This window comes from Cavia porcellus, unplaced genomic scaffold, assembly GCF_034190915.1.
Source record: "Cavia porcellus strain 051 isolate PalLab524CR breed Dunkin Hartley unplaced genomic scaffold, mCavPor4.1 scaffold_1, whole genome shotgun sequence".
NCBI classification, from domain to species: Eukaryota; Metazoa; Chordata; class Mammalia; order Rodentia; family Caviidae; genus Cavia; species Cavia porcellus.
In genome coordinates, this window is record NW_026947484.1 from 174,489,357 (window position 1) to 174,511,907 (window position 22,551).

The 22,551-nt window shown below is 42.4% G+C and overlaps 1 protein-coding gene across 5 annotated transcripts; it reads left to right on the top strand.

The window, feature by feature from the left end:
- The first annotated feature begins 1,219 nt into the window (after positions 1-1,219).
- Positions 1,220-22,341, top strand: Wdr31 (WD repeat domain 31). Of its 5 annotated transcripts, XM_063260513.1 has the most exons (12): positions 1,220-1,344; positions 2,131-2,227; positions 3,566-3,593; positions 6,600-6,740; positions 7,174-7,306; positions 8,861-8,935; positions 11,868-12,012; positions 12,111-12,211; positions 13,969-14,036; positions 14,914-15,055; positions 16,624-16,786; positions 18,568-22,341. In XM_063260513.1, the coding sequence occupies exons 4-12, from the start codon at positions 6,628-6,630 to the stop codon at positions 18,726-18,728; spliced, it is 1,101 nt and encodes a 366-aa protein (XP_063116583.1). In that variant the 5' UTR covers positions 1,220-1,344; positions 2,131-2,227; positions 3,566-3,593; positions 6,600-6,627; the 3' UTR covers positions 18,729-22,341. The 5 variants fall into 5 exon arrangements, with proteins under 5 accessions (XP_063116583.1, XP_003463876.1, XP_005001014.1 ...); XM_003463828.5 differs by lacking the exon at positions 3,566-3,593; XM_005000957.4 differs by lacking the exon at positions 3,566-3,593 and having other exon boundaries at positions 7,177-7,306.
- Positions 22,342-22,551: the final 210 nt, after the last annotated feature.

Consider the following 22,551-nt stretch of genomic DNA (forward strand, 5'->3'; position numbering starts at 1 on the left):
AATGTGAGTCATGTCAGGAAAGAGGTGTCTTTTAGACAACCAGGTGGAGACAGGTGGATATACAGGTGGCTCAGAAAGTGGTCCTGCTACAGATACCAGTTTGGGAGTAGTAGATGCTACAAGCCTAAGGCATCTCTCAAAGGGGCGCCATGCCATATCAGGAGCAAGGTAGGAAGCGAGTAAATCAGTCTGTAACCATACTGAACCTAGCCCAGTACCCCAGAACAAAGCAATAGGTCTATCCTAGTTATAGGGAATAGGAATATGTGTGTAGGGAGAGCCCTTAGCTCTGAACTAATATCATTGTTGCAAGTGGCATAGGAGTAGAGCTCAGCTCCTGCCAGGAAATATGTCTCCCCACAGAACAGGCCACTAACCAGAATAAAATGAGTATATCATCAAGGAGGAAGCATAGACAAGGAATGCTTTAGAGATTCCTTCCCTGGGGTGGAATACACTGATTCAGTGGCCAGCAATGACACCTTGCAAAGGCAAACTTCTCTGGCCACCCTCGTTCTGCTCAGGCACCCAACTTTCAAAAACTCCACAAATCTTCATTTGTGGCAGTTTGGGAGCTCTGCCACCAGAAGGTCTACATACTAGAGTGCAAAAGAACATTGGCTAGGATCTTATTTATTCATTCACTTGCTCACTCATTCATCAATTCAACAAACATTCAAGAAGCCCAACGCTGTGCACCAGAAATGCAAAGATGAATCAGTTTTAGTCTGGAAGCAATGGACTGTAGATGTAAAAGTTTGTCTGCTGTTAGTTTGGGAAACTCTCTCACATTTGGATCTCAAGAAGGTGCTAAAGGGTCTTCTTGCCGTTGTGCTGGGCTGCTATGGTTTAATGAAAGAACGATTGTAAGGAGTAGGGAAGTAGGGTACTGAAGAAGCATCCAAAGAAAGGATCTGTGTCTGGCTGGAATCAGAAAAAACTCCAAAGAAATAAGGTAGCCCACTTTTCTGGGAGAATAATAATTAAAAGATGACATTTAAGCATTTTCTCCATGGCTACTAGATACACCACTTTTCTTCATTATAGAGATTCTGCGGACAGCATGGTCTTGGGTACATCTGTCCTCTTTTCTGAACCTTACCAATACATTGTTACATTAAGAAAGCCATACAGAGAGCTCTTGTGTCCCCAGAAGACTTCCAGCGAGCGGAACTTAAGTTTGGAGGCCTGCAAGAATGCCGGAGGTCTTTCTCCAGCACACCTGCCCTAGCGACGCGCGGCTGGTTACTAGGGGCGGAGACGCGGGAGCGCTGAAGGCTGCGGATGCCCTCCTGCTCCGTGTCCCCGTGGGCCTCATCGCTACACCTGCCACTTCACCCGTGGGTATGAAGCCCCAGATGGTAGAAAGAGTGCCGCGGAGAGGTGGGATTGGTCGCGCTCCCAGGCCGCAGCCAGCCACCTGCCCGAAGCAGCAAGGGGGTTTCAGAGGGTCAGCGTTGAGCAGAGTGGCACCAGGTTTCTACCTTGGGAAAATACTCCTTGCTCGCAGAGATACCAGACTTAAACCTTAGCCGTTTAGATGATGGCCAGAAAACATTTGTGATCTAAAGAGCCAGAAAGGAAAAATTGCATACAAGTTGTCCCCAACCTTGGAAGTTCCGACCTAGGGAGAACTATATCCAAACAAAAATAAAGTGAATAAAAAGGGCCGGGAAGTTGGTCAGAGTGAATACCTTATCAGTGTTGAACCCATAGCACGCGTTCCTCTGCTGGCTGTTTATCATTGAAAGCTCTGAAAGGTTCGCAATCACTGCTAGGTTCAATTCGCAGTACCATGCTAAAATAAGTAAGGAAATTGCCTTTTTCTCAAAAGCAGTAATCTCTAAAGATTTTTGATTAACATAAGTAAATCAAGATATTTAATGATAAAATTAAATACATTTTGTATATTTAAAAAGACATAGTGAACATTACAAGATGGTTTTTCTGTTGGAAACGTGAATTATAGAGCTAGGAAATTTTATAAACTATTGCTTTCCTTGTAAAGGAAAATTATACTTAACAATCTTTCTAATTAAACAGAGCCCTTATTTACCTTGTAAATCTATTTTCAGTGCAAACATATGCTTAGAGAAGAGATTAACCTGAGCGTCTTTTCACTAATTACAGAGATTAGGAAGTGGCTACCTGAACTATTTTTCAAAGGATTAAACGTTACAAATCATTGAATATGGCAACTCACTAAGAAAATCCTATTGGTTCGAGGGTAAGTAATTCTACAAGTTACATTTTCCTTAAAATATACCATTAATACTCTTTATTTGGGAAGTGTAGCTCTTAGAAGTTGCTATACTTAGGAAGAACTATGCTCCAATCAGTTTTAAGCACAACCAGTCCATTTATAGCGCTCGCAATTTCAAATGACCTAGATCTCTGGATAGCATCTGCTTTTATAATTTGATGGCAATGTCAGAAATTGGGTTAGGCTGGCAGATAGGAAGTCTTATGTGCTCTATAAACACAACATCCCAAGTATTTTGAAACTGTTCTGGAGCTTTTTCTTTTAGCACATTTCATGGCCTATTGTGGAGAATCTTAGAATGCCTAAATTGGGATGTTAGAGTCACTGCTTCACAACAAATATTTTTGTTGTACTGTGCAAGTCACTTGGAGCACAGTAATGAATAAGGAAAGTCCTTTTCATTATGGAGCATATAGTCCACTAAAAATCATTTAAGATCTCATGTCCTAGTTGTTTTTTAGTACTATGTATTGAACCCAGGCCTTACACATGCCAGGCGAGTACTCTGCCACTGAGCTTTATCCTCAGCCCTTTTTATTTTAAGACAGGGTCTCACTAAGTTGTCCAGGCTGGCCTCAAACTTGTGATCCTCCTGACAGCCTACTGAGTAGCCGAGTGTAGGGTGGGCTGGAAGTACTCAAAGACACGTCATGAAATGAGGCAGAGCGGGGGCCTGAGCTCAGACTCTTCATGCAACAACCAGTGTTCTTGCCACTGCCTGTACTTCTGGATTACTTACCTATTCCTGCCAGGTCGTCACTTCTGACAACAACTCAGAATTATTCTGGGAAACTTTTTCTGATGATCGTGACATGAATGAGAATACTTACATAGTAATTTTAGCTGCTGTTCTCCCTGAAGACAGTTGTTTCTAGAGGTAGGTTTATTTAGTCCATAAGCAACTCATCTCCTAGAACTTTATAGAGAACCCCTGAAGAAATGGGGTCTGGGCACTCTACTGCCCCATTTACTTCCCTCAGCCTTCTCTGGCGTCTCATCTCAGGGTACAGCTAGTTGTGGAAGACACAGGACCTAAAGTGGCTGAGATTGGGCCCTATCAGATTCCTTCAGTGTCAGCAAATTATCATGCTGGCCAATATTTTCAGTGCTCTCTCTTTTTCTCTCTCTCTTTCTCTGATACACACTCTCTCTCCCCTCTCAATCTGTTTTTCTCTGTTTCATTAGTGACTGGTACAGGGCATGAACAAGTTAGGTTCTTTGATGTTTATTAGGTACTTAGGAAGTGTTTTCTGAGAATGAATGAATGGGCATCTTTGAATGTATAATTCATTCTCTTTTTAGTTCTAGCTTTGTTATTGATGGAGACTATGTAAGTAAATCTGGGGAACAATAATTTTTTGATTCTAATATGTATCATCTAGCATTAACATGATTTTAATTTCTAGGCCAGTGGTTCTCAAATTTTTTGCCCTCAGGACTCCTTTTCATTTTTAAAATTCATTGAGGCCTCCACGGTGCTTTTGTTTACATAGGTTATAGATTGGGTTCAGATTCCTGCTTTGCTACCTCCTATTGACATAAAACAGAAATTTATTTATTTGTTTTAAAACTACAATATATAAACTTGTTGCATGCTAAGATAAATAATATAATTGTATGATAAACTTTACAAACAATTTAGTTGGGAAAATTGTATTACATTTTTCTAAGCTCTTACATGTTTGGCTTAAACAGAGAATAACTAGATTCTCATATCAGCTTCTGCTTTCAATCTGTTGCATTTTATATTTAGGTTGACGGGTTGAGAAATCACACAGAGGTCTAGTTGGAAAAAGGAGGAACTCAAGGCCTCCTTGAAGACGCAGGAATCCCTCCTGGTCCTTAGGCCATACTTTGAGAACTGCTGGTCTAGGTCATTACCCGTACCGTACCATTTAGTGTCATTACCTCTAGTATCTCATTCTTATTATGGAATAACCTCATGATCTTGGAATGCTGATTTAGAGAAGTACACAATAAAATTATTAATTTAATGCAATCCAGCAAGCAAGGAAGTCCTAACACTTTGGAATAACTAAGTTTCCTCTCTTGGAAGAGGCTTCATTAATGTAGCTGATTTTTCTGTTTTTAATTATCTGCCCTTAGTATTTATTTTATTGTGATAGAGTAGAATTTACCACCATAAAATTTACCACCGGTGACATTTGGTACATAGATAATGTTGTACAGTCACCACCACCTATCTAGTTCCACAACATTTTCATCACCCTGAAAGGAAACTCTACCTGTTAAGTAGCAAAATGCTGCCCCGCCCTTCACCTCACCTTTGCTGTTGGCAACCACTGATCTGCTTTCTGACACTATAGACTTGCGAACTATGTAGATATTTCATATAGGTAGAGTTACACATTGTGTAACCTTTTGAATCCGGCTTTTTCTTGTGTGCTCTTGAGGCTTTCACACTGAGCTACATCGCCAGCACTTTTTAGTTTTCACTTGTGACACAGGCTGTCACTAAGTTGCCCCAGCAGGGGTCAAATGCAGTCCTCCTGCCTCACTTTGCCCCAGAGTGCTGGGATGACAGGAGTATGCCACCACATCTGGCTTGTGGCTTGTAGCATGAAACTTACAATCTTCACCCAGGTTGTAGCCATCCACTGATGAAGGTGTTTTGCACTTTTTGACTATTATGAACAGTGTTTTTATGAATACTTATGTGCTAATTTTTGTTTGAGCACCTATTTTCAACTTTTTTGGCTATATCCCCAGGAATAAAATGGCTAGATCTTAGAGTAATTCTGTATTTTTAACTGACTGAGGAATTTATTAGTAGTACTTTTACATATTTTTAACTAATACATAAAGACAAAATTTGTACATATTAGTGGGATATCATGTAATGTTTCAACATATGTTTACTTTGTGTAACATTTAAATCAATTTAAACATAATTCTTATTTATTTATATTTGAGTTTTTAAAAAAAGAGAATAAAGCAAAATAAAACAAAACAGAATAAAGCAAATCAGAACAGAACAACGCAAGTGATACAAGACCTTAAAACAAGATAACAGGACATTACCAGTGTCTACCATAATGCCTCTCATTTTCTTCAAAATAGCTGTCTATACCATCACACACGATAAAATCAAACAAAACAAAACAGAATAAAACCAATCAAAACAAAAGTAAGGGGCTGGGGATTTAGCTCAGCGGCATAAGCGCCTGCCTTGCAAGCAGGGAGTCATGAGTTCGATCCCCGATACTGATAAAAAGGAAAAAGACAAAAAACAAAAGTAATAGCATTATAGGACTTCAAAACAAGATGAAGTCCTGTAATGCTTTCAGGACTTTATTTTATTTATGTTTTTGTATTTTAAAGAGGGAAAAACAAAACAAAACAAAAATATAAGAAAACAAGAGATAAACAATGATAACAAAAAACAATAACACAATAACAATATAGGCTTTCTTAATTTTTTTTTTTGTCTTTTTCCTTTTTATCGGTACTGGGGATCAAACTCACGACTGCCTGCTTGCAAGGCAGGCACTTATGCCGCTGAGCTAAATCCCCAGCCCCACAATATAGGCTTTCAAAACAAGGTGGTAGGAATTTAACAAAGATTGTTACTTTGCATAGTTATTTTCAAAAGAGTTACTCAGATTGCCAGATATAGGCATGCAAAATTGATCTAATCCTATGAATGTTAACTATTTTGTTCCAAGAACTAATAGAATTAGTGGTACAATCATATTACCTACCTTAGGTGTATATATACAAATTTATATCTTTTTTCTTTTCCCTTCCTTCTTTTCTCCTTTTCCCTATCCAAGTTATTTTTCCTCTTTGAGCAGTTTCTTACCCTTTCACAATATTTATTGAACATTTTGTATCTTATTTACTCTTTCAGTTTCTTATACCAGGGAGACAATATGGTATTTTTTCCTTTTTTGTACTCACGACTTTGCACTTGCCGAGAAGGTACTTGTGCCACTGAACTAAATCCCCAGATTTTTTTTTTTTTGAGACAGTTTTGTCTCAAAGTTTAGGCTGGCCTTGAACCCACTGTGTAGTTCAGACCAGCCTCAAACTTGCAATAGTCCTCCTGCATCAGTCTCCTGAGTGCTGAGATTACAAGTGTGCACCACCATGCCAGGCTAATTCTTAGCATTTTTAAAAATTAGTTTCATTTTTATTAATCTGCTATTGCCTTATTGGCAGCTGCCATCCCAAGACCATAAGAGGAGAAGCAGGGAAAAGAGGAAAAGCAAATGCATAAGATTAGTCTTTTAAAAAAATAAAGGTTTGACATAACCATACTTTATTGTTGTGTCTAGCAAAATTCACCGTGCGCATTTGTCTTTTTAATAAACAGGGAACACAATTTCCAGCCCCTGTAAGGGATGCTGCTATTCCACTGCCTATGGAAAGGAGCCCTTCAGAAGATTTCTTGTCACTTCTGTGCTGTGATGGGGAAACTGCAAAGCAAGCTCAAACACAGCACTTACAAGTACAGGTACAGCAGTCTTTTCCTGAGGTCTCCAGTTTTATCAAGTCCTGTTACAACTCTCTGTGAAAGGAAGGGGAAGCCCAGAGTGAGTGTTGATGTTTTTTTCTCTGACCCGTTGCTCTGCTTTCTTTTAGATGAGAACAAGTCACCTTCGTAGTTAATATCGGCACCCGTACCTGGAGGGCCCTACATCTTGGGAGTTAGTCGGGTGTCAGCAAAGACGCCTGGCTTCAGGGTCCCCCTTTATCACATTTCAATCACTTAGTCATCCTGAGCATTTTCAGATTAACCAGTACTATTTCCAGCAGTGGCAGCAGGTCTCATTTGTCCTTATTCCCCTCAGCCTGATCTGAATTGCGACTGTCACCCACATTCCTCTTCCCCTTGCTCTCCTGTCTGCTCTGAGGCTCTAGACTTCTCACTGTCCATTCTTCTTTAGCAGGCCTGATGGAATTATAGAAGAGAGAATCCAAACTAAAACTCTCCAAGAGTATAGCCCCGCTCATGCGGATTCTGTTTTCGTTGTTGCTGCTCTGAACTCAGAACTTTGTATCTCTGGAGGAAAAGATAAGGTGAGATTTGCAGTATTTCCTGGGAATCCACCTCATTATGGGAAAGATATTTTGAGGGAGAAATCTAGGCTTGCATTTCTGGCAGGAGCAGAACTAATTAGTGTAGCAGGGTAGACTTCTGTTTCCTGGTGTTGGAGATCTAACCCAGGGCCTCCAGCACGCTAGGTAGGTGCTGTATCACTGAGTTACATCCCCAGCCCACAAGGTGGACTTGAATTTAGGAGGACTGGATTTAAATCCCTATTCTGCTCCTTCCTATTACTTTGGGCAAGTGTTTAAATGTTCTGAGTTTCAACTTGCTTGCTTGTTAAGTGGAGGTGATAAACCCAACCTCACAGGGTACTGCATGGACCAAATGAGACAACACAGGTAGGATCCCTAACACTGTGCCATCCCTCCTACATGCTTTCTATGAACAGCAAGTATTACTCCAACCAACCTGTTTTTGTTGCTATAACAGAGTCAGGAGTCAGCAAAAGGAACTTTCTAGTAGCTTCCTATATGCCTTTGTTTTGCTGAAGTCTACACTGCTATGCATCATGATTCTTCCCTCATATGTTCCTGTCACTGCCTCCTCTCCTTCCGATAGCTGTATCAGAGCACTCACTGGCAGGCTACCATCAGCAATGGTGCTGAGTTTTTGTACTGAATAACATTAATAATGCTTCCCATTTTCAGCAGCCTTGTAAACTCTTCAAATTTCTTTCATATACTACATTTCCCTGATTCTAAGATGTCCCTATTTTCAAATTCTAACACCTCTGAGATCAGGATGCACCCAAGTATCCTAATCTAATTAACAGCATTTTTGTCTTAAAAATCTGTATTATCTTCAACATAAAAAATGTTATACGTCTCCCTTACACTTGTGAGGAGTAGATAGGGCAAGGGTTATCTTTTCCACTTTGCAGATTAGAAAACTGATTTTTAATGAGGTGAAGTGCAACAAGGGCTGAGTCCAGTACAATGCATGCTCTTTACTGATTGTAGCAACAAACCACGGAGATGGAGCCAGAAGATGTGTTCATGGTCCCTCTTAGAAAGGCTTACAGTAAAACATTAAAATATAAACCTGTGAAAGGAGAAGAAAGAAAATATTAAAAATGAGTCTCTTTGGTATTTGAGATTATGGGTGAGGTTTTTCTTTAAACAAAAAAATGCAATCTTTTCCACAAAAATGCGAATATATTTAACAGTACCAGACTGTACACTTAAAAATGGTTGAGGTGGTAAGTTTTTAAAAAACAAAAATAAATGCAACACAATAGAGACAAAATAATACCACACAGAATTTTCCTTCACTATCTATGCTAGAACCTCAAGTAGAATCCATTTTCCTTGGGAATGTTATCCAGACCCATGAGCATAGTTTAAAGGAGTGGTCTAGTGTCTTGGAAGAGACAGAGGAACGATCATGAGGAAAGAAAAATTCAAAGCAGATAGATGTGAAGTGAGACCCTTGACAGGGAGCAATGAGATAGGAATGGAGTAAAGCCTAGTTTCAGTTAAATGGAAATTGAGTAATTGAACTAACCTGTTCTCATCACTCTGCAGACGGTTGTTGCCTATAATTGGAAAACTGGAAATGTGGTGAAAAGGTTCAAAGGACATGAACGTGAAATTACCAAGGTCAGTGATTATTATGCAGGGAATTTGGAATGATAAAGGAATTTCTCATAGCTCTTGATATTGAGTGATTGATATTTAAACACAAAAAGCTTTGTTTGATGTGGTAAAGCCCCACTCTAGGAAAAGCAGAGCGAAGCATTCCAGAGTGGAAACAACCCAATATCCATTGACAGCTCATGGATAAACTAAGTGCATTAGTAGACTCGCAATGGAATATTACTCAGCCTTTAAAAAGAATGGAATTCTGATATGTGTTACAACCTTGAAAGCATTATGCTTACTGAAAGAAGCCAGACAAAAAGGACAAGTGTTGTGATTCCATTTAGGGAGGTACCTATAATAGTTAAGTTTACATAGACAGCAGAATAGTTGTTACTAATAACAGTAGGGGAGATGGTATAAAGTTTTAGTTTGGGATGATGGAAAAGTTCTGGAAATGACTAGTGGTGGTGCCTACACAACAATGTGAATGTACTGATGTCACTGAACTGTATACTTAATAATGGTTTCCCGGGTGTGGTGGCACTGCCTGTACTCTCAGCTCTCTAGAGGCTGAGGCAGGATTATTGCCCTGAGTTCAAGGCCAGTCTGAACTACATAGCGAGAGCTTGTCTCAAAAAAAAAAAATCGAAATGATAACTTTCCTATTATGTGTATTTTATCACCATTTTTAAAAAACATGGAAGATATTAGAACAGGGGAAAAGAGTGATCAAAGTTATATCAGGAAAATGCAAGCCAAACAAATCCAGGAGTTCTAAAGTGAGAACAGAGAAGTGGGCTGGGGATTTAGCTCAGCGGCACAGCGCCTGCCTGGCAAGCACAAGGTCATGAGTTCAATCCTGGTACCGAAAAAATAAAAACAAACAAAAATGCAAAACCAGAAGTGAGAAGCATTAAATGGCCAACCATTGATGCACATTTGTAATCCCATCCATTCAGGAGGCTGCAGCAGAAGGATCATGAGTTCAAGGCCAGCCTGGGCAACACATCAAGACTCTATTTCAAAAAATAGAACAAAACAAAGCATTAAATGGAACAGAGACTCACTTTAAGTTGATCAAGAGAACAACAGAATCACCTGTCATAACAGGGGAAACCTTAATGGTTTCAAAAGAATTCTTTTTGATTCATAAAAAAATAATAGATTTGCTACAGTGGAAACCCTTAAGGTGTAGAGAAAAGGAATAGTCTTAATTCTTTTATGTGTAATATCAGTAGCAAAACCTAACAAACCACATAAGGCAACTGCACGCCAGTGAGCTTCTGAGTTCGATGGAATTAGGTACGGCTCAGATCACAGAAAACCCAAGTACGCCGTGGTGGCTCCTGGTCATGAGGGAGCCAGACTCCCATGTGTGTATTTTTTTCTTTCCTTTTTCTCTTTTTCTTTCTCTTTTTCTTTTTCTTCCCCTTCTCCTTTCCTTTCCTTTCTTTATGTTTCTCTCTGTCTTTTGTTTTCTTTCTATCTTGTTTCCTTCCTTCCTTCCCTTCTTTATTTCTGACAGTGTCTTGATATGTTGCATATGTTGCCCAGGTTGTCCAGAGTAGTTGGGACAGTAGGTGCCGGTCACCACACCTGCCCTTCTGTAGCTTCCATCTACCATCACTGGAGTTCAGCTTCCTCCTGCAAGGTTATCTCCCATTTACAAGATGGCTCTGCAGCTCCAGTCATTGTATTTGCTCTCAGGAGCAGGAGGGAAGAAGGGGCCAGAGCGAGCAGTGCCTGCGAGCCCTTGTAGAGATGTTCCGGACATCCCACTTCCACTGCTCCATCATTGCGTACCCTGTCTCCTAGGAGGTTATGAAATCCGAATTTATGGCTGAGCACAGTGCCACACCCAACAGTAGAGAGGTTTAATTATTAATCAAGAATGGGAAAGTGAATATTGGATACATTGCTTGCAGACTGCTACAAGTATTCATGTAAAAACCTTAAAAATGATATATTAGCAAAATAGAATTTAAGTTTTCCTAGAATAGCATACTATGAAAAATTGAATTTTATTCTAAGAATGCAGAAATGGTTTACTATTAGAGAATTGATAAATTAAGGAATTGATGATGGTTGTCTATTACTTGGTCAAAAGAGAAGGATATGATCTTCTTAAGTAGACCAGATGACCTCGCAAACATCCCTGCAGAATCCCTTTGTATAATTAAAAATGAGTATAAAAAAGGCCTCTTTCAAGACAAAGTGAGCGCCATCACAACATGAGATAGGAGGCGGCATAGGGCGGTTAAGAGACAGTACTCATTAACCTGGTATGCTGATGACCCAGTGCCCCAGGGTCACACAGAGATGTTGTACAGTGGACATGAGAGGTGAGACAGTCTGGGGAGGTTCATGGAGGACATGAAGGTTTACAGCCTCACCTTGAAGGGCAGGAGGAAGTCTGTTTTGTAAGACAAGAGAAGAACACAGCCCAGGTGGAAATTCAGCCCAGCTGTGCTTCCAGCCACAGATTTCAAATTTAGGCATTCCTCTTAAAAGAGCAGAGCAGTACAGCAAGTTCAAGGCTAGCCTGGACAATGTCATTTGTTTTATTTTGAGTTTTTTTTTAATGGTACATTTTAGATATACATAGTGATAACATTCATCAGTGGAATTTGTATCTGTACCAGCTATGTCTAGCTTCCTTTTTTTTTCCCATTCCTTTCCCCTTCCTTCAACCCTTCTTCTGGAAATTTAGCAAGACCCTGTCTCAATACAAAATTTTCAAAGGGCTGGTAGTGTGGCTCTGGTAGAACACATAGATAGCATGCAGCACTGGAGTCACTTTTCTCTCTGTCTCTGTCTATCTGTCTGTCTGTCTTTCTCTCTCTCTGTCTCTTTGTGATAGGGGGAATTATCCCAAACTCATCTCTTTGCTATTTTAAAGTCCAATCCAGCCAGTGTACCAGAGCTATCTCTTTTTTCCCTTCCTGAGCAGCTGGCCTGCATCCCCAGATCAAGCCAGTTCTTCAGTGCCTCTCGAGACAGGATGGTAATGATGTGGGACCTGCATGGCTCCTCACAGCCCAGGCAGCAGCTGGCTGGCCACGACATGGTGGTCACTGGGTTGGCTGTGAGTCCAGGTAAGATGAATCAGATTTCTTCCCAACACCTGCCTGCTTTCCCCGAATCCCATGAAAGTCCCATCTCATGGTCTGGCTTCTCACCATTGTTTCCAAAGACTTGACACAGCTGTGCACTGGCTCTCGGGACAACACCCTGCTCCTGTGGGATGTGGGGACAGGACAGTGTGTGGAGAAAGCCTGCATCTCCAGGAACCTGGTACGAATTCAAACTTGGTACAGAGCAGGGCTCCAAAAGGGAGCAGGGGGTAAGGGAAGGGGCTGGGTGCACTCAGTGGAAGAGCACATGCTTACAGTAGTGTGGAGGAGGCCCTAGGTTAGGTTCTCAGCACCGCGGCAGGGTCGGGACACAGCCAGGCCTCAGCACCTCAAGTCCTATTGTTGCCCCCACTAACTTTCTGTGAGTCCCAACCTCTTGGTTTATTGCCTTAGCTGATATCTTGATTCTTCTGCTCTAGAGAATGATTCCTCTGGTTTATACTGGAATCTACAATGGTATCATTTGTTCCTTCAATATATATATATATTTTTTTTCCATTTTTCCTGTGGGCCAGACACAGCTGGAATAGGATTAGTGACTGAGGCATAGTTCCTGCCTTCCAGGAGCTCACTGCCTGTGTATACTGTGTATACAGAAGGTGGCTGGCTGTTCTCACCTCTGCATGTGTAGCATCGTGTCAACAAATAAGCCTTTCCTTTTGCATTCTGTGAGTTACTGTTTTAGAAGGCCAGTCGTTTTCTGGTAGTAGGCTGACTGATACATAAACTGCCTGACTTTTTGAGTCAGTCATACTTTGCTTCAGATCCTCTGTTTGTGTGAGCTTTTTGTTTTTTGTGGTGCTGGGGATCAACTTCAGGGCCTTACACATGTGAGGGAAACTCTCTGCCACTGAGTTACATCCTTACTCCTGCCTGCAAAACCGGAATCTATCACTCACTCATTAGCTGTGTTATGTAAGCTCTTGGAGTCTATGTATTCATTTAAAAGATGGGGAGAATCATATCATTACCTCACAGCCTTCTAATTAAGTTAGATCACATATGTATGTGAAACACCTGGCACACAGCCGATGCTCCTCTAGTGACTGTCAAATGTCAGTCATAGGCATCTTTTCAATTTTTTTTCCTTTTCATTAGTTAGGGTCTCCCCATTGAGCTGCATCCCCAACTCTTTTATTTATTTTTTTTTTTTTTTTCATTTTTGAGACAGTGTCTTGCTAAGTTGTTCTGGCTGGACTGGAACTTGAAGTCCTCCTGCCTCAGCCTCCCAGAGTGAAGTATACAATGCCATGCCTGATCTACCCTATGCAGTCCAGGCTACCCTTAAACCCACTATGTAGCCAAAGCAGGCCATGAACTGATGGTCCTCCTGCCTCAGCCTTTCAAGTGTCAGTCTTACCAGCATGAATCACTGCACATGACTTCATCTTTTCTACTTTTGAATGTAACTGTTGATGGCAGGATGTGTTTGCCAAGACCTTTCATATGTGTGGCAGTGGCTGTACTGCAAAAGGAGATCTTCTTATCCTGATTTGTTTTGAAAACTGTCTTGTGCCTGCCCAGCAGGGGCTTCAGGGGAAGAGATGACCAGTGTCACTGTTCTGAGCCCTGGGAGGTATCGGGCCAGAGCTTCTGTGGCCTTACCTTACCATCAGGCCTATTTTCCCACCTGCTGCCAAGCACCAGCAGCTGCCCATTGCCCGCTGAGTCACGGGTGCTCTCAGGCTGTCCACTGGCATTTGGGCACAAAGATTGGAGGAACACTACATCACTGTGAGCACCAGGAGTGGCAGGCAGAGCCCAACTCATATAGATATCTACAAAACCTTGAATCCTCTAATTTCCCACCTCACAGTCCTTGAGAAGAAATTCAGAGACACTGCTTGCACGATTTACAGGAATTATAGCAGAAGAGTAACTCAGTAGGGAGGGGCTTGAGAATGTTGCTTTTTCCAGGTCACTCACCTGTGCTGGGTCCCCAAAGAACCATATATACTGCAGACTTCTGAAGATAAAAGCATTAGGTGAGTGGCAGGGAGGGGTTTCTGGTGACACTTACATGACTGTTCCTCATACCGCTGTTCCCTTTCCTGGTCTCCCACTATCCTCCTCTTCGCTGATGTTAGGATCTCTCTGGTCTGGCTTCATAGATGATCTGGGTACAGACTGGTGCCAGGAGATCAGTCAGGAGTCAGACCAAGTTCTAGTCATCTGCTCGTCTTGCCCTGTCAGGCTTCCTGGCTCCCTGCTTGCTGACCCTCAAGGCTCCTGGGACCCCAATCACCTGCCCTCCTCAGCCAGACCCTGCCAGAGGAAGCAGAGGCAAAATCTCCAATAGGCAAACCAGATGAAGTCCATAACTGTTAGATTGGAGAGCTTGCTAGAAACTTTGGCCCTTAGAGGAGATTCTACTTAGAAACTGTCAAGCATCAGATAAAGAGAGAAAAGCAAGACCATAAGAAAAATAAAACTTTCCTGTGGCCCCCGAGAGTAAGGTGGCCAATACCTGTAAATCTTTTGTATCTGCCTCTGGAATGATGACTGCTGACTGTATCATAATAAGATAAAAAAAATCTTATCTAAAAAAGATTAAATCACAGGCACAGAAATAACCATTGTGAGCTGTATCCTGAAGAACCAAATTAACAAGTTAAGTTGAATAGTTAAGACACATGGTCTAAGTTCCTACTAGCTGATCTCAAAATAGAACTCAGATGTCATTCGGTTTGGTTATGTCCTGAGGGCGTGTGCTGGTTCATGCCACACTGTTCAGGTAAATCATGACATTCAGTTCTGACTGGCTTAAGCAGCAAGAGCCAAGGCTTTTATGCTGGTGGGGTATTACAGGTGTGTGTCAGGCATATCTAGCACAAACTCACTAATTGCTTTCATTTCTTTCAGATTATGGGATATTCGGGGGCTTCAGGTGGCTCATGTGTTTCCCCCAAAGCAGCACATTCAGACCTACTGCGAAGTCAGTGTGGATGGACACAAGTGTGTTTCCTGCAGCAGTGGCTTTGGGGGTGAAGGCTGTGAAGCCACGGTGAGAGCTTCGTGGGGCCCAGGTTCTGGCTGCTGCTGAACAGATTATACCCTCTGCCCTCAGGCCTTTAGCCAGGCTACAGGAGGCAGCTGTACTGATGACCCAGACCTATTCCAGTGCACACCATGAGTGTGCCTTTACACTCCCAGTGCTCTTTGAGGAAGTATCCTTTGATCTAGGGCTCTTTGTGCTGGTTACAGACAGGAAGAATGAGGTGAGAGCCAAGCTAGAGAAGGGCTGAACACAGAACCAGCCTGCCAGTGTGTTTCCTGAGCTCTGCTCAGATAAGGCAGGGGATGCTTTAAGAGCACTTGTGTTGGGGCTGGGGATTTAGCTCAGTGGCATAAGCGCCTTCCTTGCAAGCAGGCAGTCGTGAGTTCCATCCCTGGTATCGATAAAAAGGAAAAAGACCAAAAAAAAAAAAAAGAGTACTTGTGTTCCGGTTGCACATGTGGCCATCGGAAGGAAGTTCAAGATATTTTTTTTTTAAAGTCAGTAAAATTTAGCAGTGGGGGGGTGGCATACCAACTTTAGTGACACTAATGTTAATAAGTTCTGATAACCCACTGCCATCGGACCAGCCGAAGTTCAAGATTTTTAGGGAATATGGAGCTCTGGTGTTGGCCATATACCTTCTTATCCTGCAGTTATGGCAGGATAGATTTTTAGGCTCCTCCACAATACCTTACATTTATAATTGTTTATAATTATAGGTGCTCAGTTAAACAAGTTATGTAGTTTCCAAATAGGACAATGACAGCTCCCATTTTATCAAACACTTATGTGTCAAGTACTGAGCCAAGCACATTACTTGCACTATCCCATCTAATCCTGAAAACAATCCTGTGAGTTAGTACTATTACAATCCCCATTTTACAGACACAGAAACAAAGGCATGATAAGTTGAAATCTCTTGCATATGACTACCTCCCTGGTAAGTGGTAGATCAGTGTTGCACACTTTGGTTGTAGCATCTTTCATCCAGGATAATGGATGCCATGATCTCTAGGGACATCATTGTTCTAGGGCACAGTTCAATTTAATCTCCTCTGCATGTTATTTTCCTGTGAATAACATTCACGTAGGAGAAATAGTATCAGTAAGAGTGGAACCCAGGGGCGATTTCACTTCCCTTATTGTAGATAGTGGGCATTAAATCAGAATGCCTGCAGCTATATGTAGTTATAAGAAGGTACCTCTAACTGGGAGGTCCCTGAAGTACCCCCACAGGTGCCAAAAAGCTGGTATAAAGCAGCTTCTGAGTTATAGTGGAAATCAGGCATCTCCATACTCTTCCTTCGTGCTGTAGGACTGGGAAAAGACAAGGACCCTTTGGCACTTCTTTAACAATGTTGTTTGGTACATATTTGATGATGGTACATATTTGATATTTGTATGAGTGTTTGGATATAATGGATGAAGATAAAAGGTTTTTGTAGCTAAAGGAGTAGGGAAGTGCATGGAGTAGGTGGAGCACTGGAGGCCAAGAAGAAGGATATTAGCGTTGGAGTATGCATGAAGCTAGAAGAACATGTATGATCTAGTCTGTATTCTTTCTTTCTTTGCAGTTGTGGGACCTACGGCAGACAAGAAATAGAATATGTGAGTATAAGGGACATTGCCATACAGTGGCATCCTGTGTTTTTCTGCCCAAAACACTGGCCTTGATGCCCATGATTGCTACCTCATCACATGATTCCATGGTGAAGATCTGGAACCAAGACACTGGAGGTAAGGAGCCTGCTGTCGTTGCTTCTCATACACACATGAAGTGCCCAAGCCCTTTTTATTTCTCATCATATACATAGTCACCCAACTCCTGCTACTGTCCAATCCTCTAGTGGTTAAGAGATGACACTGAGATGCCAAAATCGTGCTGGTCAGCCTTGGTTCTGGTACCAGGCCAACCTTCTGGTGTCTTGGTGTGCAGACTCACTCCTGAGAGCCTAAAGCAGTGGCGGCAAACCCATGGAACGCGTGCCACAGCTGGCTGCTTGTTATCATTGGAAGCTCTAAGAGGTTCGCCACCACTGTCCTAAATAAAATATATTTGGCCCTTCTGTTCTTTCTACCTGAAGTTCCTCATCAGGTTTTAACTTGTGGTGCTCAAAAGTCCTAGGAAAGGGAACAAGAATTACCATTTATGAATTTGTTTTTCAAGTGTTAAAACAAGAGCTTCAATCTATGGTGGGTTTGAAGAGGAGTAAGTACAGTCTCAGAAAGCTGCAGCCTGTGTGGACTCTGAAGCTGTGGTTTAAGGTCACAGTAAAGTTGTGACACTTCAAAGCACCAGAGAAATAATGGTGTCTTATGAGTACAGCTCCCTAGACTTCTCCATGTCCTCCTACTTGTGGATTGCTAAACATTCAAGAATTTATATGCTGTTTAGGTTTTTAAACCATTGGTATCATGAAGTCTAGTCATGGTGGAGGTATTTATATCATGGATATTGGCAAATAAATGTCATATATATATATATATGGAAAATGTTATATTTATATAGAAAGCTGGTTTCCAAGCACCCAATATCCTTTATGATATTCTGTCCTAGACACAGGATTCTGCAAGAGACAAGAATAGTATTTAGAGAACTTCAGCTCCTTCCTACAACATATTCCAGGAACTCAGTTTCCCCCGGGGGAAATAAGATACCCTCTCAGAGAAAGGAGATGGGACTGTCTGATGGCACTGTGCAATCAGCTGTGGCCTCAAGCCAGGCTTCCATAGTAAGAACAGACCTGTTGGACCTGTACCTAGAGTCAGTTTCTCAGCTGCCTGCGTGTAATAGTGGTGTCAGAGGGGGAATAAATGTTTTAAATTTGATGATCATGACCTATGAACAGCGAGTGAGGTCCGAGAGCACTGACCTGAACAGACTGGGCCAAAGCCCTTCCCTGGGGCATGCACCCAAAGGTCTTGGAACAGTGGCCTCAGACGTACAGATGGAGGGAGGCCAGGTGAGTTGGGAACCTCCAAGATATCCCACAGGTCCCCATTCTCCTTTATCTTAAAGGAAGCAGCAGCTGCAGATCTGTTCTCCCTGCTTGTGCCCTGCCTTGTTCTCTGGGCAGGTGAGCTGGGACACCTTTTTAGCATGTGTTTAGCAGGTAAGGCCCAGCTGCCTGAATCCGCCTTTTGATGGCCTGGATCTTGTTTTGCATGGGTGCCATTCTCTGCGGTTGCAGTCCTGGAGCAGGCCGCTCTCCTGTGCTTTAAGTCGGCACAGCACATGTTGTATTTCCTTGGGTTTCTCATGAGGACATGGTGTTCCATGATACAGTCACACACTGCAAAATGATGTTTCAGTCAACAACAGACCACATCCATAGTGGTATAAGCCACATGGCCCTGGCTGTATCGTCTCAGGGAGTGTGAGTTTGTGTGTGCTCTGATGTTGCACAGGGATGAATTTGCTTAACAATGCATTTCTCAGATGCATCAGTGACATCACCCAGTGATGTAGACCGCAACACACTCCTGGCCTAACCTACTGGCGCCCTTTCCTCCCTCAGCCTGCCTTTTCACTTTGTCTCTGGATGGCTCAGGACCCTTGACATCCCTGGCTGTTGGTGATACCAGCTCCTTATTATGTGCAAGTTTCAACAGAGGAATTCACTTGCTCCGTGTGGACCACAGCAGGGGGCTGGAACTGCAGGAAGTGGCAACATTCTGAGGCCCACAGGCATTCCTTGGATAACATGAAACTACAGCCTCTCCTTGCTCTATGTGGCGTTGTGTGTTTCTATAGTGTCTTGGGAGGACCGGAACATAGGCCTGGTATTCTTTGCCTACATTTATTTAGAAGATATATCAGTGTTAGAAGTCGATTTAAACCCTGCACTTCACAATCAAGTATAGAATTTAAAAAGATGGACTCAACATAGATTCTCAGTCTAAATTAAATCCAACTCTTATAACATGTGTTGCTCAAAATGATGACCAGAAAGTAGATGGGTGGCAGGCCTGTCTATGAGAGTAGAAACATGGACTTGAGTTTGTCCAGCTGGTATTTTCCTTGTCTCCACAAAAGAGAAAAAGGCAGTAAGGACAGAAACTCTGCTTTGGTTGCAGAGATGGGAAAGCACAGTGCAGCTGCATGGAGGAAACAGTTTGTAGACAGTGAAATTAAGCTCCAGTCGCTTCTCTTCAGCAATGTGAAGAATCAGAGTGACAGTGAGAAAGCTAAAGCCTTGGCTTCTTTTCAGAATAGCAGAGCAAGCCGTGTGTGGTGGTGCACTCCTGTAATCCTAGCATTCGGGAGGCTTTAGAAAGAAGATTGCCATGAGATTGCCATGAGCTCAGGCTGAGACCAGCCTGAGCTACTTAGTGAGACCTGGTCTCAAAAAACAAACAAACAAAAACTCAGAGGCAGGAAGTGGAAAATCCCAGTTGTCCTCGGTATAGCTTCCTAAACAGCGCTGCTGAGGGTGCATGAAAACCAGTGCTGAGGTGGCCTTGAAGTGCCTGACCAGCACGAAGGACACTACCAGGATTACAGGAGTGGCCAGAGTAAGGCCGGTGAGATATGGAACATACAGAATATGGAGAGAAAGAGTCTACTGAACCCCAGCCTCTGTCTCCCACCAGTGTGGAGAGGAGGGTGCTCTGGTTAGCCTGTGTGGCCCCAAGAGCCCATCCCCTGCCTGGTGCTCATAAAGCCCATTTTCCTTGAGAGAAAATGGAGTCCCTCCTGCCTTCAGGTGAGCCCAAGGATAAGGGAACTAAGATTAGATTAGGAAATTTTTCTTTTTTTTTAAAATTTACTTTTTTTTTTTGGACATGGGGCCTCACTGTGTTGTCTGGGCCAGCTGAAACTTATAAAGTCCTCCTGTCTCAGCTTCCCACTAGCTTGGACTGCAGGCGCAGGCACATACTACCATGTCTTTCTTTCTTTTTTTTTTTTTTTTTTTTTCCCAAATTCATTGTTTTTTCAAAGAGAAAGAAACAAATAAAACAAAATTTCAAGGGACAACAATGATACATACATTGCACATTGCCATCCCCAAATCAGTCATCCAGAGCTCAAGACATCTGCATTGGAGACGCCTTTTCTAAGGAGTCCCAGTCAAAGAAGGAGTTTGCATTTGTCTTTTCTGGCTTTTGCTTGTTTGTTTGTTTGTAACAGGGTCTCTCTGTGTAGTTCAGCCTGACCTTGAGTTGTACGAGCCAAGAGCTGGGATTATAGGTGTGCACCACCACACCTGGCTGTTATGTTTTTGAGGCCAGTTAGTCCAGGGCCTTGTGTGCACAGGCCAGCACTCTGTTACTGAGCTACACACACTGCCCAGCCATAAACTCATTAACTATCTGCCTGGTCCAAGGGGGCAGTAGACAGATGTCTCAGGGCGCGTCCTAGCATGTGCTGCATTATTCTTGCTGCAGCTGAAATTTTCTGGTAGAAGGAAGATCAGCAGAAAGTCCAAAGATGGGTAAGGAAAAGATTCCATAAAAACAGAACAGGCTGCTGAAAGGGGAAAGTGAGGAAACAGCAGCCTTCTCCTGAGTTTGCAGGGCTCTATGCCAATATAAACCCTTTCCTAAACTACATGTATTCTCAATGTCAGAATTCCTTCTCTCTATATCATAAGTAGAAATTTGTTGGAAGTTGGGCACAGGCTTATAATCTCAGCAGTCTGGAGACTGAGGCAAGAAGACTGGCTGGCCAGGTAAGCCCCACTTGCCGTAAGAGTGAGTTCTTGTCAGTGAGCTGTGAATGGAAGTGACACATACAACTTCCAGCTTGTTAGTGTCAAAGGAATGTGCTTGTCCAGGAGTCCCCTCAGGGTCCTGCCCAGGAGTGGAATTCAGACAGCCAGTAACTGCTGCAGAAGAGGACAAGATGATGGGACAGCAAGATAACCTAAGTAACCCCGAGGAGTGAGCTGCTCTGCCAGCCTGCTTGGCTCCACTGTTACTAAAAGGGAAATGAACTCTACTTTTGAAGCCACAATTTTTTAACTTTTAATTTGAGTCTAGTAAATTTTCAGATGTCTTCGAAGGTTGCTGAATTTTCATAAAGGGCACAACTCTAGTAACCAGGTCCTAGATGCAAAAGTGTAATATACTCAAGAATCCAGATCGTCTCTTATGCTCCTCAGGCCTACCTCCCATGATTCTGTAATATGAATTTTTGTCTACTTTCCTCCTTTATATAAATGGGGTCATGCTGTGTTGTGGTCAGTGGAAAATATGGCCACAAATGTCTCCTGTTGCTGTATGTGTGACCCTTCAAAATGTGACTTCCTCTCATCAAGAGGAACCTCTGAATCCGTGCTGGCCTTTAGACTTGGTTTACTCAGACAATACAGAGGAATGGGCACTGTGTACCCGCTGAGGCTGGACCTTCCTTAAAATGTCTCATAGTGCCTACCTTCACCTTGGAACGCTGCCCTCAGATCACCACATAAGGAAGGTGGTTTGGGTCACGCGAAGAATGAGGTCACCTTAGGTCTTCAAACCCAGCCAACTGCAGCTGAATGCAGCCTTGTAAGTAAACTCAGGTGAAATCAGAAGAGAAACTTTATAACTACTGCAGAAGCTCATGAGAAATAATAAATAATTGTTCTAAGACACTGTTTTGGAACGATTTCTTATGCAGCAAGAGATTTAAGTGAAAGAAGCATGTACTTTTTTGATTTCTGGTCAGATTTCATTTGGTCAGACTTCCAGTCAGATCCACATTTTTGAGATTGTTTCATATTGCATGCAGCTGGGTACCTGCTTATTCTCATTACTGATAGAACTCCACTGTGAAACGATATATATATAAAATTCATCTATATACTGATGGCTATTTACTTGATTACAAGTTTAGAATGTTCACAGTGTTACTATGAATAGCCTATTAACAGGTTTTTTGGTGAACATTTGTGTGTATATGTGCTTATTCCAAAACTAGCCGGCAACTTGGTAGGCTACTGGGAAATTCACACAATAGTTTTTTGGAGATACTGCCAAAAACCTTTCAATGTACTTCTTACCAGTTGTTCAGGGGAGTTAGAGTTTCAGTTGCTCACAGGCTTGCCAGCATTGTGCCCTTGAGTTTTACAACCTTTGGTTTTAAGATGAGCCCATAGATGTACAAGAGTGCCCCAGAGGAGTGGTAGCTCCAGGAAGCAACTCTAGGAGAAAACTAGACCAACTGGTTTGGTTTCTACCCCTCTCCCTGACACCTCCAGTAAAGCAATCAATAAAATTTTACATGTACATGGTGCACTATGTTTTACATAGTGCTTCCACCATAATGTTATCTGAGTCTGCCAATAAAACAACACTGATTGGAGAAACTGGAGACTGGAGATTGTTTCTTTCCATCTAGAGCAAAGATGTGCCTAAGCTCACATGGCTTGCAGCAGAACCCGGGTGGGAACTCTGGGCTTTGGACATGCAGACTGGTTTTCCCAGCAAGGCCTTCTCCTTTGTACAGTCCGTTCCAGTGGTGATAGCCATAAAGCTGAAAGGGAAGGAAGCAGGTAGGTGTTTGCACCTATCAAATG